Genomic DNA, 16243 nt, shown 5'->3' on the forward strand with positions numbered 1-16243 from the left:
GTGTATCTATCCACTAATGCATAACTAATCTGTTCATTATTAAAATTACTACAAAAGTGGATTCTCTTTCAATGGGAACTGTCAGGAATTTGGTTATATTAATGCATATGTTGATGTTCACCTTTAGCTCTCTTGTATGTCGATCAACAATTTGTTGAACATTAAGATTTGCTTCTTTCTGAGAAGTTATAGAAATAATATGTTCCTCAGCTGCTGCTGTCATTTCTGCCCGGAGTTCCAAAAGAGCTCGACTAAGTGCCTAAAAATTACAACATATATACATTTTTAAAGGAAAATTGGTATTTCAACTGAGCAATATATGAAATAAAAAATAAACAACCTTTATTAGTTTCTACTATTTTCCAAAAATATCATGTATTTAATCAAATGTAATTCACAACATACTTTTCAAATGAATATTCATTAGTTATTTATACTTAATTCTTTCCAAATTGAATTTGAGGGTTCAAAATCTTGACAATGATTTTGAGTACCCAGCAGAAGTTAATCAACTTATATTACAAAATCTAGGCATGTTTTGTTTTCCAATATCCAAATTTAGGTATTATAAATCCTTCACTCAGTACATCCTTCCATATGAAATTAACTGAATTTAGGTAGAAAAGGATAGGAACAGGAATAGAAAAGGCTTAAATATGGCGATAAATTTCAAGAGCTAAGAGAAAATTAGCAGTACCTTCTAAAAGTTTTAGGATATCAAAGCTGAGATAAATGAGGGTGAAAAAAACTAACAATAATCAACCAATGACTTCCCATAAACCACGTCTGTGATTCCCTTTTTAGACCTTTTTCTCTTTTCACTATCATATATCTTTCTAAATCACCCAAATCAAATTGAAACTGCTTAATTATTTGAAATAGACTCAGCAGCATAAAATTCCAGCAGAAAAGAAGAAAAATTAATGTTTAAGTTTTCCTTTCATTTCCAACAGATAATCTACAAATTACTGAGGACAACACAGACAAAATGAACTATATCTGCATTTTAAAACAGCAGTCAGTTAAGGTTACTTAAAAACTGTCTTCTAAGAAGTCTTACTTAAATGCATGAGATAAAGCTCATTCTTTTTATTCTAACACAAATTAATGCTATTGTCTTTTACAAACTTACAAATCTTCAACTATCATTTTTTTTTCTATGTTTACTATGTTTTTCTAGAAAAAGTTAATAATATGCTATTATTCACTTTTTGCTGTTTCTCTTTCAAGGCTAATTGGCTCTTCAGCCGTTCTACTAGATTTTTCATTGTAGTTGTTGGAGCTCTTGAATTTGCTTCTTTTTGAGCCTCAAGTTCAGACTTTAAACTCTGTGACTCCTTTTGTGAATGGGCCAGAAGACACCTTAAATCTTCTACTTCTGCTTTCACTTTTTTCACTTCACCTGCATGGTTTTCTTGGAGCCTGACAAAAACAAAACAAACATATATAACAAATGAGCTGCCACAAGTAATACCTTAATAAAAATTTTATAAAGGCATAAAACAACCACCTTTAGTATTTCATATGGCAAATACTTAGATGATAGTTGTACAATGATTTAAAAAACTGCACAACTCTAAACTTATTTTACATTTAAAAATCTGTCTCAATAAGCACATTGATATATTCAGAATCTCTAATATACAGAATGCTGTGACACTGTATTGTCACAATAATTAATAAAAAACCAAATTCCTTTGTTATTTAACAAACATTTATTGAGCCTCGATTTTGTGCTGCACACTCTAAGATGTGCAAACAAAATTTCTCTATGTATGTATGATTTTCTATACATAACCATTAGAAACTCATATAACCACTCTGAAACCACCCCTGAAACTTAGGGGAATAGTGAGAACATTCAGTCTCTAAAGGAAAATACCCCTGTTAAACTACAGAACAAACAATTTGTGAGCCAGACAAAGGAGCCTGGGAGGCACAAATTACTTACAGCTTTTCAGTTCCCTACTAGTTTTCTGTAATGTTAACAAAACAGGAACAAGACTTCAATAGAAAGAGACCTGAACCTTGTGAGGTTGAGACCAACCTCTGATTGAACCATGACCCCCTGGCCTGGTCACCTAATGGACCACTGATATACAAGAAGTTGTTCTAAACCAAAACCTACGTGCCAGACCTAACCCTAACCCTAACCCTAACCCTAACCTTAACTTTAACCTTAGTAGGAAAACATGACCTGCTCAATATTTCCCAATCCCAGAAAGCAGGCCAATTCCTTTGGATGACACATATTCACCTTATTATGTATTCTAGTACAGACTTAACTTTAAGTCCTAGTGGTGTGTCTCCCTCCCAAGATCGCCTATATTCTGCTCTGAGAGTCTACCTTCACCTTTCACTTTCTAATAAAGTTCTTCCTTTCTCAGATAAAACCTGATTTGTCCCTAAATTCTTTTCTGCCATGTAGAACTGGGAAGGTCTGGGTAAAGCCCAGCAGGTCGCTTAGGACTCTCATATAGTGAGTGACAAAAGAACCAAAGTATGGTCATTTCCATTTTCCAGAGGATGAAACTGACACACAAAAACATTTGTGAGAATTGGGATTGGTTTTTGAGTCAGACTGACTAGCTTCAAAATGTTGCTTTTCTGCCACCTCCCAGAATGCTACTGAGTCTTCCTAAAATCTTGTTTCCTGTCTGATAATTGTGAACAGTAGCAACACATGTAGTAAGTAGTCATGAGGATAAAATGAGTAATATACATCAAGGTATTAGTACAGTGCCTAGCACAGCAAACACATTTATCTTTATTATGTCTTACTTACCATTTATTTTTAAAGTACATTTCTAAAACTTACCGTAATTTGACATTTTCAAATTCTTGGATTTTTAATTCAGTGATTTCTTTTTGTCTCTCCAAATCTTGTGATACTTTCTTTAATTTAATCAAAAGTGAAGAGAGAGAGTCATCTTGTTCTGCTACTGTCTGTTCCATTTCAGCCAAACGAATAAAATGCTTATTGGTAGGAACTGGAGTAGGAGATTGCTTTATTAAATCCTATGAAATAAGAATATATTAGCCCTAAGTATTTATAATTCAATGTCACTGATTATTCCACAATTTTAATTTGATTTCTCAAATGATCAAAATATGAAACTTAAAATTTAGTAATTTAAATAGCAATAAAGGTTTGAAGAGATGGGAAACAACTTATTTTTGTTTTTCCAATTTTAGCAAAGTATCTATATGCAGTGGAGGATCAATAAATGCTGACTGAATTAATGAGACAAGGCTCAAGGATTCCAATATTGCACATTAAACCATTAAGTCCCAAGTCTTGAATTCTGTGACTATTTCAACAAAATTGACAATGGTGCATTAAAATAGGTTGGAAATCTATTTGTGTTCCAATATATACTTTATATATATATTTTTTTTTTCATATGTATACAAGGAAATATATAGTCCTCTATGTATATGAAAATACATATTTTCATATATGTACATGGAAATAAATATGTATTTTTAAAAACACTCTAATCACTCACCTATTACTTTTCTCAGAAGAACAGACCTCTAAAAACATAATTATTTCAAAGTTATTGTAAGTGATATATTTGATGCTCAATTTAAGATTTTATAGGTGTTCCACGTCTGGGATAATGGGACAAATGGGTTAAGAGATCAAAAACAGGTCATTGCACACATACACAATGGAATGATTAAAAGAGGCAAGTATTAGCTGAATTCAAAAGGTGCAAAGCACTTACATATAAACTTCCAATGAGCAGAATTTGAAAATTGAAAAGAAAGTCTTAAGACAAATCTCATAGGGAGTCTTTGAATGCATGGCTGAGTATAAACATGATTTTGTGAGTAGTGATAAGTTACTAAAGGATTTGGGTCTAAAAAGTAATTACCAGAGCTGGGTTTTCAAAAGATTATTTTAGTAACAAAAAGTCGGGATAACCTCTACTTTGACAAATTGAAGAGAGATGAATTTTAAATGATATGATCTCAAAAATCAAGAACAAATAGAACAAAGTTCTTAGTATCTTACCCAAGCTGTTTGTTTGAATTTACTGAGTGAACTGTCAGCCTGTAGTTCTAATTTGTGATGAAGAATAAGAAGGTCTTCCTCATGTTTCTTAACAATTTCTCTTTGCTCCTGGTATATTAAAAAAAACTATTTTAAATCATGATTCAAATAAATTCACATTCCAAAGATCTTTAAACATTTTGTTATCCTTAATTCTCTAAAATCTCTTTTAGCTAGAGAAGGAATAATAATTGCATGTATTTATCTAGACCAGTATACATTTCCCTAACATATATGTATGTAGACAATCCCAGTCTTAGGTCATAATTTACTTTTAACATTAAATATATATAGCTATCATTTTTTAAACTGTTTTTAGAATTTTTTTTAAATGTTAGAATTTTGCTCTACAGTTCTAGTAAACCTGATGTCTACTGATTACCAGTGTGACATATTTCTTTTTAACTTACTGCCTCAATCTTTACTTATAAACTCAATTGGTATTTCTCAGATTCTTATGGATTCACCATCATAGCCATTCTTGGTTTACTTAGTTCACAAATGAAAAGATACACAAACTTCCACTTTTTATGACATCTCTATAATCCAATCATGTGAAAGCAACAATTCCCAAATTTGAAAGCAAGAAATAAACTACTACTTTAGCACAGAATAACATTTCACATTTGACTAAAAAACATGATGTGAAGTTAAATAACATGACAAAATATGATAAAATACCTCTCTGGCTTTTTCTAGAAGATGTTGATATTTCTTTAATACTTCTTCCTTTTGATTTAACCTTGCTTGCATGTTTGCAATGGTTTGATGAGCAATTTTCATCGTGTAATGAGATTTTGGTTCCATGTCTTTTTTGCCTAGCTCAGACAAAAGTTTTTCTTGTTCTGCAGTGACAGGTAGTCGAAGCCTCAGTTCATTGATTACTTTGTCTCTTGATAGAATATTTTGCTCTGCTAACTGTAAAGCAGATTCTTTTTCTTTTAGCTTCTGCAGTTAAATCAACATAAATTATTTAAGTGTATTTTTAAATACTTTAGCTGAGTAGTTTTACTTTATTTTTCACATATTCATAATAGCTATCTGACATTACTGATTACATTGCTGCATTTATATGCAATAAGCTATTTGTGCACATTTTTTAATTTACTTGTAAGATTACCATGTGTTAAAAACATCTTCATTAGAGTTATATTCCATGTATGTGTAATGTCTATATGCACTCTACTGTCATATATATCTAAAAAGAATAAAAAATAAAAAAAATATCAAAAAACATCACTAGGATGAAAATGAAATTTAAATAGGGCATTTTATTTAGATTCTTCAGAAATGAGTGGTGGTATTATATTTGCAAAAAAAAAAAAAATGTAATAAATCATTCTCTTTATTTTTATTTACCATGACCCCAGAGCACTAAACGACTAATCAGTAAAAGTCAGCTTAGTAGAAGACTGGAATTTTATTAGCTCCTCAACAAATTATTGTTTTATAATCTATGGTGTAGAGGGCAGGAGTGGTGGCACACACCTTCATCCCAGCTACTTAGGAGGAAAGACAGGAGGATTTTAAGTTCCAAGTCAGCCTGGGAAACTTAGAAAGACTCCGTCTCAAAATAAAAATACAAAGGGCTGCAGAAGCATCTCAGTGGTATGGCACTTGGCTAGCATGTGTGAGGCCTTGGGTTCAATCTCCAGTACTGGACATAGAGGGATGGGGGTGCTCTTCAGTAGAATTAAGGCAGACATTCTATTGTAATTCAGTGGCAGTTCACATAAATGAAAAATCTTATAATTACTAAAGAAGACCTAAGTTTCCTAAATTAAGTAAAAATGTACAATTTTATATGAAAAACTTAAAATATGTTTACAGTTAATATGTCTAGGTAGAAATTAAAATGAAAATAATATTCAGTTTATATTATTTTCTAAATAATTTAATAAAAAAACTGATTTGATCACCTATTAATCAAAATCCAATACCTATATAAGTAATTTCTAGGTTACATTCACTCTTAACTCCTCCTCTAAAGGAATGAACTAAAAATTGATTCATAGGACATAAAGTAAACTCTTCAAAATAAAACGTAAATATAAACAGGAATGAAAAGATAATATAAGGGAAGGTAATATACTGCTCATAAAGTTACAATGAAATATTCTTTCTACTTCCTTTGATACTCATTTTTACTGAACAGTGTGCCCAAAAGAGATAATTAGTAATTAAATGAAGATTTAATTCAAATTAGTTATATTGGCTATTAAAAACATTATAGGAGAATAGAAAAATAGAGTGGAATTAGCAACAGATTCATTATTTTTTGACTCATCATCATGAATGTTATTTAAAAAATTCCACAGACATATCCAATAATACACTAATCAAAGTGCAAATTCTTATCATTACCTCTTCCAATGATTTGCAAGTTGCCCGTGTTTCTAGGATTATTCGAATATTCTCCTTAAGTTTTCTTAGAGCGATCTCAAGTTGATTTGGAAGGGGCAAACTAGGATCTGGCATTGATCCTGTAGCCTCTTCAAACTATTAAGAAACAATGTTTTAAAAACAGCAGTTGCAGCACTGATATTAAATAATATTAATTTTTACAAATGTTTAACAAAATATAGATTAAATCTCATATTTTATATATACAAAGATAACATCGACTAATTACATCTGATTTAGAAGATATTTCTGTAAGTTAATGCTCTAGGCCATGCTAATTAGTAGCAAAGAGGATTACTCATTCATACCTTTTGTGCTGCATTTAGTATTTCATTTTGCTGACGGTCAAAAATATCGAGTTGACGCTCCAGTTCAACTTCTCTTTGATCCCAGGCCATTTGTCTTTCTTCATGAAACTTAACAAAAACAATATGCATCAGACACATGCACAGAGACACCAGGTATATAAAAAGCATTTTACGTATATTTTCTTATTTAATCCTTACAACACTGTGAGGTCACTATATAAACTCAGAAAGTGAAGTAACTTGCCTAAGCCCATAGAGATAGGCAGGTGTGATGTCAGGATTTCAATCTATTATCTATCCATTCATTCATGCACGCATTTAAAACATATCTAATGGCACGTGCCATATGCCAAGCACTATTCTAGGTAGTACAAACATAGCATAGAACTTATATTCTTGTGATGGGGAGACAGCTAATTACAAACAAATATGTAACGCATTAGAGAATGAAAAATACTATGGAGAAAAATGAAAATAACTAATTTCCATTTAAGGGATCTTGATGGTAGAATTTACCATTTTATATCAGGTGTTTGATGAAGGTTGATTAGGAAGGTTAAGACATTTGAGCTAAGAGCTTAAGACAGTGAAAATACCAGTTGTCTAGGGCAAGAAAATCTAACAGAGGGAACAACAAAATTGCTAATGTATGTATGTGCTTGATGAGTTCTTTCAGCTTCCAAATTGAATAATTAATTCTAGAGTAGGCTACTGCCTATCCATCAGTGACAGTAAACAGAAACTGTGGACATCAAATAACCAGTATCAAAATAAAAATTAACTTACCAAATAACAAATAAGTCTGCTTATATATTGCTCTTTTAAGAGTATGGTGACAAGTAAATAAATATACATTTTTAGAGTAACTTAGCAAATGAGGAACAGATTATTATATAACCTATTAATAATGAAAATACACTTAATTAGGAGAACAACACAACCACTTATGCAATACTCTTATGTTTAAAATGTTAGCAAACAAAACACCAAAATGAATGCATTAAATGAAACCTTATTCTGCTGAACAATTTCTTCCTCCAGACTGCTGATTGTGTGCTCATATTCAGATATTATATTATTCAAGTATTTTATTTCTTCTTTATCTTTGACTAATTCTCGATTTAGTTTAAGCTCTTGAAGACGATGCTCTTCTATTTTCATATGCCAATTGATTACCTAAGATTTCCAAATTATATATAAATATAACTGCTATTAAATAAATATTTCCCTGTTGATCATAATTTTAATTAAAATTAATAAACATTCTATAATATAATTATATATAAAGTTATCCTTGGTTGAGTTACATAGAAAAGTTTATATAGGATTTCTGTAGACTTTTCAAAGAATATATGAAATATTACAATAAAACATCCTTCAAATTATGGGGAATGGATACACTAACATTCACTTTTTTGTTTACTGAGTATTTACTGTAAACATGTTACTAAAACATTGGTACTAATTTCAAAAATGGAAATCCTAAGTATTTCTAGCCTAGAGAATAGGGTTCAGTTGCAAGATAACTATTTTTCATTTAATTCCTTCTAAATAAGGGTTAAATCATTAAAAAATAAATGTGTGCCTACTTTTTGCAAATAATTTTGAACAGATAATGCTTATGAAGAGTAGAAATCAACTGATAAACCATTAAAACATTTAAGAATAATTAGTATTTGATATATATGAACATTTTAAAGTGTTTAAAATTCTTTGCTATTTTGCAACCTAAGGAGTTTTGTTGAATGGGCTTAGAAAAGTCTCATTTCATTTTTAGAAATAATAAACAGTCAAAATTCCTAATTTATAACATCAAAATTAATAAATTATAATTGGAGTTTTGGCTGCAAATTAAGCACTTCATGCAAGCACATAATAAGAACTTAAAATTATTGTGCAACTCTTGGAAATACTAAACTTAAAAATAAATGTTTACCTTCTGGGCTCCCCTAGCATCTTTTAAAGTGCTTATTAACTCTTCTAGGCCCCTTAATTTTAATTCCATCTCCAATGCTTTATTCTCCATATTTCTATGTTCTTGCCGAGAATTTTTCATTTCTTCCATTATCTTCAGTTTGTCATTTTGAAGCTGGATCATTGTTTTAGAGAACTTTTCCTGTTGTGCCAAGGGTAAAGCTCCACTAAACTGCCTGCGTAGAGACTGAATTGTTTGGCGCAGATGTTTTGTTCTGTTTCTCCCCTCTAAACGAGCATAATACAGAGTCTGTTCTTTTTCATCGAGTTTCTGCTCTAAGCGTAAATTGTAGGTCTCTATCTTCTGTAGTTTAGATGTAACTGATTCCAATTTACTAAGAGCAGTGGCCTCACTAATTTGAAGAGAGACAAGATGTTGATGTAACTTGGCGATTAGTGCCTTTTCATCAGATTGAGCCTAATATTACCAAAAAAAAAAAAAAAAAAAAAACACATTTAGAGTAAGTTTCAAAATTTTCTAATGAACTTTACCATGGATTAAAATCACACTTTGTGAAATAAAATTTTAAAAGAGTATAATATATGGAATCCTACTTTAATACAAATAGTTACCAAAGAATTGTTAAAAAAAAAAAAAAACTCAGAATCAAGTAAACTTAAAATCCAAATCTAACTAAATAATTTTTGAATATTACTATTTAACTTCCATATGTAAATAACAACACTGGTACCCACTAATGTAGACAATTTTAAGTGTGTTTTTTAATCCTCCAAAAGCATTTGTGAGAAAATGTGAAAAGTTACATAAAAACTCAAGAGAATACATTGCTATTAAAGACTTCCTAACTACTTCTCAATGTCTTTGAGCTGCAGTCAGTATGATACATTTGTAGGCCATTTAAATGATTTTCTGGATTATGAATGGTATTTCAAATTAGAGTATTTCTCTATTCAGGTTCCAACAAACAAGAAAAAGAGCCTTTGGTGGGCATGTTTTCTGATTGAAACTTTACTCTTGCACTAATATTTGATGATAATTTAGGAAAAAAGTAGATTCTATATAGAAGAGGTAGTAGTGCACATACCTGATATTCTACCAGCTGCATTCTGAGTGATTCTACCTCTTTTTCCCTGGACTGTTGTTGAGAATTCAAAATTTCAACTTGCCTTTTTGCAATATCAGAAATTTCTCTCAGTCTAGGAAGTGATAAGGAATTTCAGTAACGATTAAGTACAATTTCGAAGTAAACACTAAAATTCCAAATTTCTAGACTTCTTTCTGAAAATGACATTAATTTTCAGCATCTTTTCTTTGCATAAAATACAAAGGGTTCAGGAATTTTCTGATCCTGTTTAATAAAAACTAATTCTATGTCAACATGTGTGCTATAGAGAAAAAAGAAAAACTCCATTCCCAAAATCTCTTTCCTTTGAAAATTCATAATATGTAACACCATCTCATATTACATATTCTGAGAAGTTCTAATACAAATAATTATCATAAGTTACACTTAATACTTAGCATTTTCCAAATGCATACATCAAAAGAAATGCTGATTACAGACTTTTCTCATAAGACACTAATTATTACAATTTAGAAAATGCATTAGAGTAAGGTATTAAATTGGTTTATCTGATATCATTACACAATTAAGAATACAGAAATTTTAGATTCCTGAGTTCCCAGTTTTGATTAGTATAATATTTTGATTTGCTTTAATTTATAAACTATTGGAAATGTTAAAAGAAACACAATATAAATTTATAACAATTACAAATAAGTAAGCCCTGCTATTTTCTTTATGACATTTGAAGCTAGATAACACAGGCAAGATAAAATTTGTTTTGTGCTAGAGTAATTTTAGCTCATTGTGACAAGTCAAGTTTCCTCAAACTTACCAGAAGCTCTTACTGCCAATTATAAGTTTTGATTAATAAAATAATAAAATGAAAAATGACAAAGTAATTATTTTAAAAGGTGAGGTCCTTGAGGAGAGAAGAATTTAAAAGGAAAGAAGAATCCTTTATAATGAAAAGGGCTGGCAAAGACAGGTATTTCCAAGAGGACTTCAACACTCCAAAATAATGGCTATAAATTTATAAGTAAGCTATAAAAACAAGCATTATTTTACAAATTACTACCGGATAGATTAACTCAATGCTCCCTATGCTTTTCTACTTGAGTAATATCTAATTACAAAGGAAAATGAGAAAGTGAGTACAAAGCATCTACCTGGCACACAAATTTTACTTTTAAATTTTGTGTTCTTAAATTCTGTGTTCTGTTTTCTAGTCTGAAATGAAAACAACGTTACCTCTAGGTTATTAAGTGGGATTGTATGAGTTAGTACATGTATAGTACCTTGCAGAGATAGTACATAGCACAAGGTCAATGGAAATTAAATCAAAATCTGAACTTTTCATTATATTTTTAAAGCAACCTTATAAAACAGAAGAGGTACTAATATTTCCTTATTAAAGTAAATAAGCATAAATTTAAATATAATAAATGACCATTCTTGCTAAGAAAAAAAATCAGTATGAGGAAGGAGCAAAGCTCACAGGATCTTGATTCCATTTTCAGTGCTTTCTGCAACAGTATTCCTATATCTGAAAAATGCAAATTTTGAGAAAGCATTTCCTCTTCAGTGTCATTATTTAACCTCTTTAAAAATTAACCTTGTTACTTGGCTGTGGTGGTATATACCTATAATCTCAGAGACTTTGGGAGGCTAAGGAAGGAGGATCAAAAGTTCAAAGGCAGACTCAGCAACTTAGCAAGAATGGGAGAAAGAAAAAAAGAAAAAATGGGGGGGGGGGAGGGAAGGGAAAAGAAAAGAAAGAAAAGAAGAAGAAAAAGAATTATTATTATAATGATGATGATGGAAGGAAGGAAAGAAGGAAGAAGGAAGAAAGGAAAGGAAAAAAAAAGAAAAGAAAAAAGAAAAGAGGATGTAGATCAGTGGTAAAGCACCCACGGGTTCAATCCCCAGTACTTCCCTGCCAAATCAACCTTGTTAACATTAGTCTTCCTTTTCTGTTGCAGTTCTAGGGATTGAACACGGGGCCCTGTGCATGCTAAGGAAGCACTCTACCATTGCGTTATAAACCCAGTTACTATTCCTGTTCTTATAAAAAGAAACCAGTATCAATTGCCACTAAGAATATTTTCTCCATGTATTTGTAATTAATTTTCTGAAAGACAAATTAGAAAAGACATATCTAATCAAATGACTAACTTGTTAGCAAACACTTACTTTGACACTTCAACTTTTAGCTCCATTTCATTCTTCTCTAATTCCAGAATCCGTTGCCTATCAGCATCACTCACTGCCTTGCTTACACTATCAGCTAATTCATCTCTTAGCATCTGTTCCACCCTCTGTGCATCCAAGTTGATTTTGGTAAGCTAGGAAAAAGAACAAGAAAATTTCAAATAAACAAATTGTTTGTTTATTTGGTGTTTGGATGGAAATTGAACCCAGAGCCTTGTGCATGCTAAGCACATACTTTACTGAGCTACAGCCCTAGCCCAAATACATCAGTTTTGATTGAGGTTTTCCTTATAATTTAGTTTTTAGAGTAGTATAGTCCTTTTTACTTTGCCTTAATTCAGACACAGGTGTAAAGCATTAAGAATAGACTGAAGTGGGGAAAGATTTTGGAACAATGGAACACTGGTTATATTCAAATCCACAAAAAGACATTTATATTAGGCAACTAACCATTTTATAATATCTGAACTTCTGATGTTGAGAATTCAGCATACTAATATTTTATCTCAATTACGTCTCTATACATAAATCTAAATCCATTAATAAAAATACTTGTATTAACTTAGTGACTCAGAACAAAGATTATATATATGTTTTGGAAAATGTATTAATTCTCAGTGAATGCAAATATTATAAGATACTTGTTTAAATGTAAATTTTTGAATATTTGTAAACTATTTACTGCCAGGCTGTTTAATGATTCTGACTACATTAAAAAATCTAAAACCTCCTATTAGATTTAAAGTCACTGAAAGTAAAAACTGCAATCTATTTTTTTTCTTGCTATAGTCTCAACTCCCAAACAGGGTCTAACATGTTTGTTAAATGACAGGATGGTAGTAGAAGGCAACTTAATTACTAGGTAAATAACACCTCTTTGTACATTAAAACTACAGCATAACATTGGTGAGAAACAAGAACTTACTCACAGAAATATATGTTCATTTTAAATAATTCCAATTTTAAAATAAATCTTTTATTTATTCATTAAATGAAACACAAGTCCTGTATTCATAGGCTACTTCAGAGATACAGAACTCTTTACAATAATACAATGTCTACTAATTCTTTACTCTCTCATTGTATGGTAAAAATTTTAATATCAAACCTCAGCAAATTTGGTTTCCAATTCAAAATTACGTTCTTCCATTTGCTTTAATGAAGTCCTTATGTGTTCATACATTTTTTGACAGTGTTCAGCCCGTTGCCTTTCATTTAATTCCTTCATTTCCAACATAGTGATTTTTTTTGAAATAGAGACAATGTCACTGTTGGTTATTGATTTCTTTGCCTTATCCATGTTAGATTCGTTTCCTATATGCAATAATACTTAAGTCAATCTCATGTTGTTTATATTCAAGTCATATCTCAGATAGATGCAGTACATTAGGAAGTATATTTCCATGGAAAGCTCATGAGCTTTTTGAATTATGATAGACCTGGATCTTATTTTTATCTCTATTATTTCTTCCATGTCTGATGCCTACCCAGTCATCTCTCTGAAACTTATATTCTTCATCAAACAATAATAAAAAAAGAGTGCTAAAGTAACAATGTAAAGTTGTAGCATAGCAGTGTTACATATAGAAAAATCGAAATATGGTAAATTGGCATACTTTACAGAAAGGAGATAAATTGTAAGAGAAGCAATGCAGTAAAGCAAAGCTTCTTTGGGAACTCAAGTATCATGACTTGATCTTTAAAGGCATAACGGAGACAAGTTGAAAAGTAAACTCTGAAGTTCTATGACTACAAGATTTTACCAAATACTTTACATTCTTTTATTAGTTGTTACATGTAGATACATGGCCTGTCTGGACACCAAAATCTCTGATTAAATGAAAACAAATTAAAAACCCCAATTATGTGGGAAAAGATAACATACAGGAGTGTTATTAGTTAATTAGTCATTCTTTTGGTCAAGGAAGAAACCTTATACTTTTGCTTTACATAATAGACATATTCCAGAAAAAAAATGGTAGAGTATTTTGTTTTTTAGAGATTTAATTGGAATTAAGCATGGCTCACTTTTTTTTTTTTAATACTGGGGGTTAAACCCAGGGGCACTTAAACACTGAGCCACATCCCTGGCCCTTTATATTTTTTATTTAAGACAGCATGTCACTAAGTTGCTTAGCACCCTGCTAAATTGCTGAGGCTGGCTTTGATTTGCGATTCTCCTGCCACAGTCTCTCTAGCGACTGGGATTATAGGTGTAGGCCACAGCACTAGGCTGCATAATTCACTTTTTAAATAAGCTTTTATAATAACAATAATGCCTCCTCCTATTTTTACAACATCAAATTTCAAATTTTATGACTAGTTTCTCAAAGTAATATGCATGGCTGAACAACAAAATAAAATTGGTGTGTCTTAGTTTTGAAAATTATTTCATTAGGTCCTGTATCTACCTTTAAAATAAAAGATTTCAGAATAGCTGCTACAAAGCAGGGATCAAGTAACAGTAACAAAACATTAGAAGTAGCTAGGAATTAGTAAATCAGTTCACCACAGAACTGAAATTCCTTCAAGCAACCTAAGCACCATAATGAAGGGAAAAAACGCACTAAATGTAAGTATATAAAGAACATAAAAAGCGGGGCATGGTGGTGCACAACACACCAACTCAGGAGGCTTAGGAAGGGGGATTACAAATTCAAAGCCAGTCTCATTAATTTAGGGAGTCCATAGGCAACTTAGCAAGACACTGTAAGCACCCCGTGGGTTCAATCCCCAGTACAAAAGAAGACAAAGAACCTAAGATGTCCTATATTGTGATAAACTCCAAAATGAAAAAGCAGCTTGGAGGAGGAGCTGAAACAAATTATGGTAAAGAGGGAAGAACACAACAGACCAATGGTAAAAATTCCTCAGTGAAAAAAAAAAGATTGATGAAGTGACACTTAAACAAAGCTTAAAGGCAACAGGAAATAAGAAAAAGCTCTTAAAACCTTGGTGATACTTTTAGGGCCAGTGTTTATAGCTCAGTGATAGAGCAGCACTTGCCAAGCAGGTGCAAAGTCCTGTGTTTGATTCCCAGAGCAGCAAAAAAGCAAAAATAAAACAATATAGAAGAGAGAAAGGTACTTGAAAAATAAGGAGTTTCTATGAGGAATTTGGCAGTTATTAAGAGAATAAGAGGGAAAACAGTTAAACTTAAGTAAAACTCAAGATTTTAGTTTTAATGGTATCTTCTTTCATGTAGGAGGTACATTAAATCAATTCATACTTACTTTCTTTGTGAATTAAAAATTATATTCATAAAAGTAATTTATTTTAGATTTCTCAATGTTTGTGCTCTCTAATCCAAATGCCTCAGTAACAGAAACCCTGAAAAGCGTTAGATCTATAAGGGTTAGGAAACAAATTAAAAACACCTTATCCAAATCGGCAAATTTATTTGACAATTATAAAATCCAATGCTGTGATAGAAAATTATAAGAATGCTATAAATTTGGATAACCATTTAAAAACCTAATATGGAAAACCCTAGCAGGAGCCACCAAGATTTCAATATTTTTTGCAATAGATTACTGTTAGAAACACACAAAGATGTTCACTGTAGCACTATAAACAATACCAAAAGTAAGAAAAAGTAGTGATTTAATTATAATCGTTCAAACAATTAGGATATTGCATGAGCATTTATGAGTATGATGAGTAAAACATGGTAATATTTTTGATATCTACTATACATATATAACAAATATTTATTGTAATTTGAAGTATAAAAATACATAAGCATATAAGCAAAAATATGATAATACAGTAGTACAACTATGGACAGTATAAATTCTTTCCAGATTTTCTTTGATGTTTCATGGTGAACTTCTTTTTTTTTTTTTTTGGGGGGGGGTGCTGGGGATTGAACCCAGGGCCTTGTGCTTGCAAGGCAAGCACTCTACCAACTGAGCTATCTCCCCAGCCCCATGGTAAACTTTTAATTTAATAATAGCAAATGATATATAATTAATACAACCACATTCACAGAGAGAACTCAATACTACTCTTAAAATATAGGTATTTCAAAATTATCATGACTTCTGATTGTTAAATGATTCAAAGTAGTTAATGTATAGTCATAAATTTCAGTGTATCTAGTTGATAAATTGAAAACCACATTTTGGTGGGGATCTGTCCAGGATATTATTCATCAACTACCTACTAAGTTAAACTTTTGGGCAGAGTCCATATTTTTAATCAGTATATTTCCTCCTCATTTGGAGCAGAATAGAATTTTAAACGAGAAGCATTCACTATTC

General features: G+C 31.1%; 1 protein-coding gene across 3 annotated transcripts in view; it reads right to left on the reverse strand.

The window, feature by feature from the left end:
* Window positions 1-16243, reverse strand: part of Cep290 (centrosomal protein 290) — a 93614-nt gene that overhangs the window by 36638 nt on the left and 40733 nt on the right. For 2 of the 3 annotated variants that reach the window (XM_047548698.1, XM_047548699.1), the window contains 12 exons: window positions 13090-13295; window positions 11964-12115; window positions 9792-9903; window positions 8708-9163; window positions 7783-7947; window positions 6772-6879; window positions 6425-6559; window positions 4742-5008; window positions 4022-4129; window positions 2819-3018; window positions 1209-1422; window positions 122-259 (listed from right to left, as the gene is read on the reverse strand). In XM_047548698.1, the coding sequence (XP_047404654.1) occupies window positions 122-259; window positions 1209-1422; window positions 2819-3018; window positions 4022-4129; window positions 4742-5008; window positions 6425-6559; window positions 6772-6879; window positions 7783-7947; window positions 8708-9163; window positions 9792-9903; window positions 11964-12115; window positions 13090-13295 (2261 nt within the window). The remainder of the gene's footprint in view (window positions 1-121; window positions 260-1208; window positions 1423-2818; window positions 3019-4021; window positions 4130-4741; window positions 5009-6424; window positions 6560-6771; window positions 6880-7782; window positions 7948-8707; window positions 9164-9791; window positions 9904-11963; window positions 12116-13089; window positions 13296-16243) is intronic. The other variant, XM_047548700.1, reaches the window with a different exon arrangement.

The sequence above is a fragment of the Sciurus carolinensis genome, chromosome 4 (assembly GCF_902686445.1).
Source record: "Sciurus carolinensis chromosome 4, mSciCar1.2, whole genome shotgun sequence".
Taxonomy (NCBI): Eukaryota; Metazoa; Chordata; class Mammalia; order Rodentia; family Sciuridae; genus Sciurus; species Sciurus carolinensis.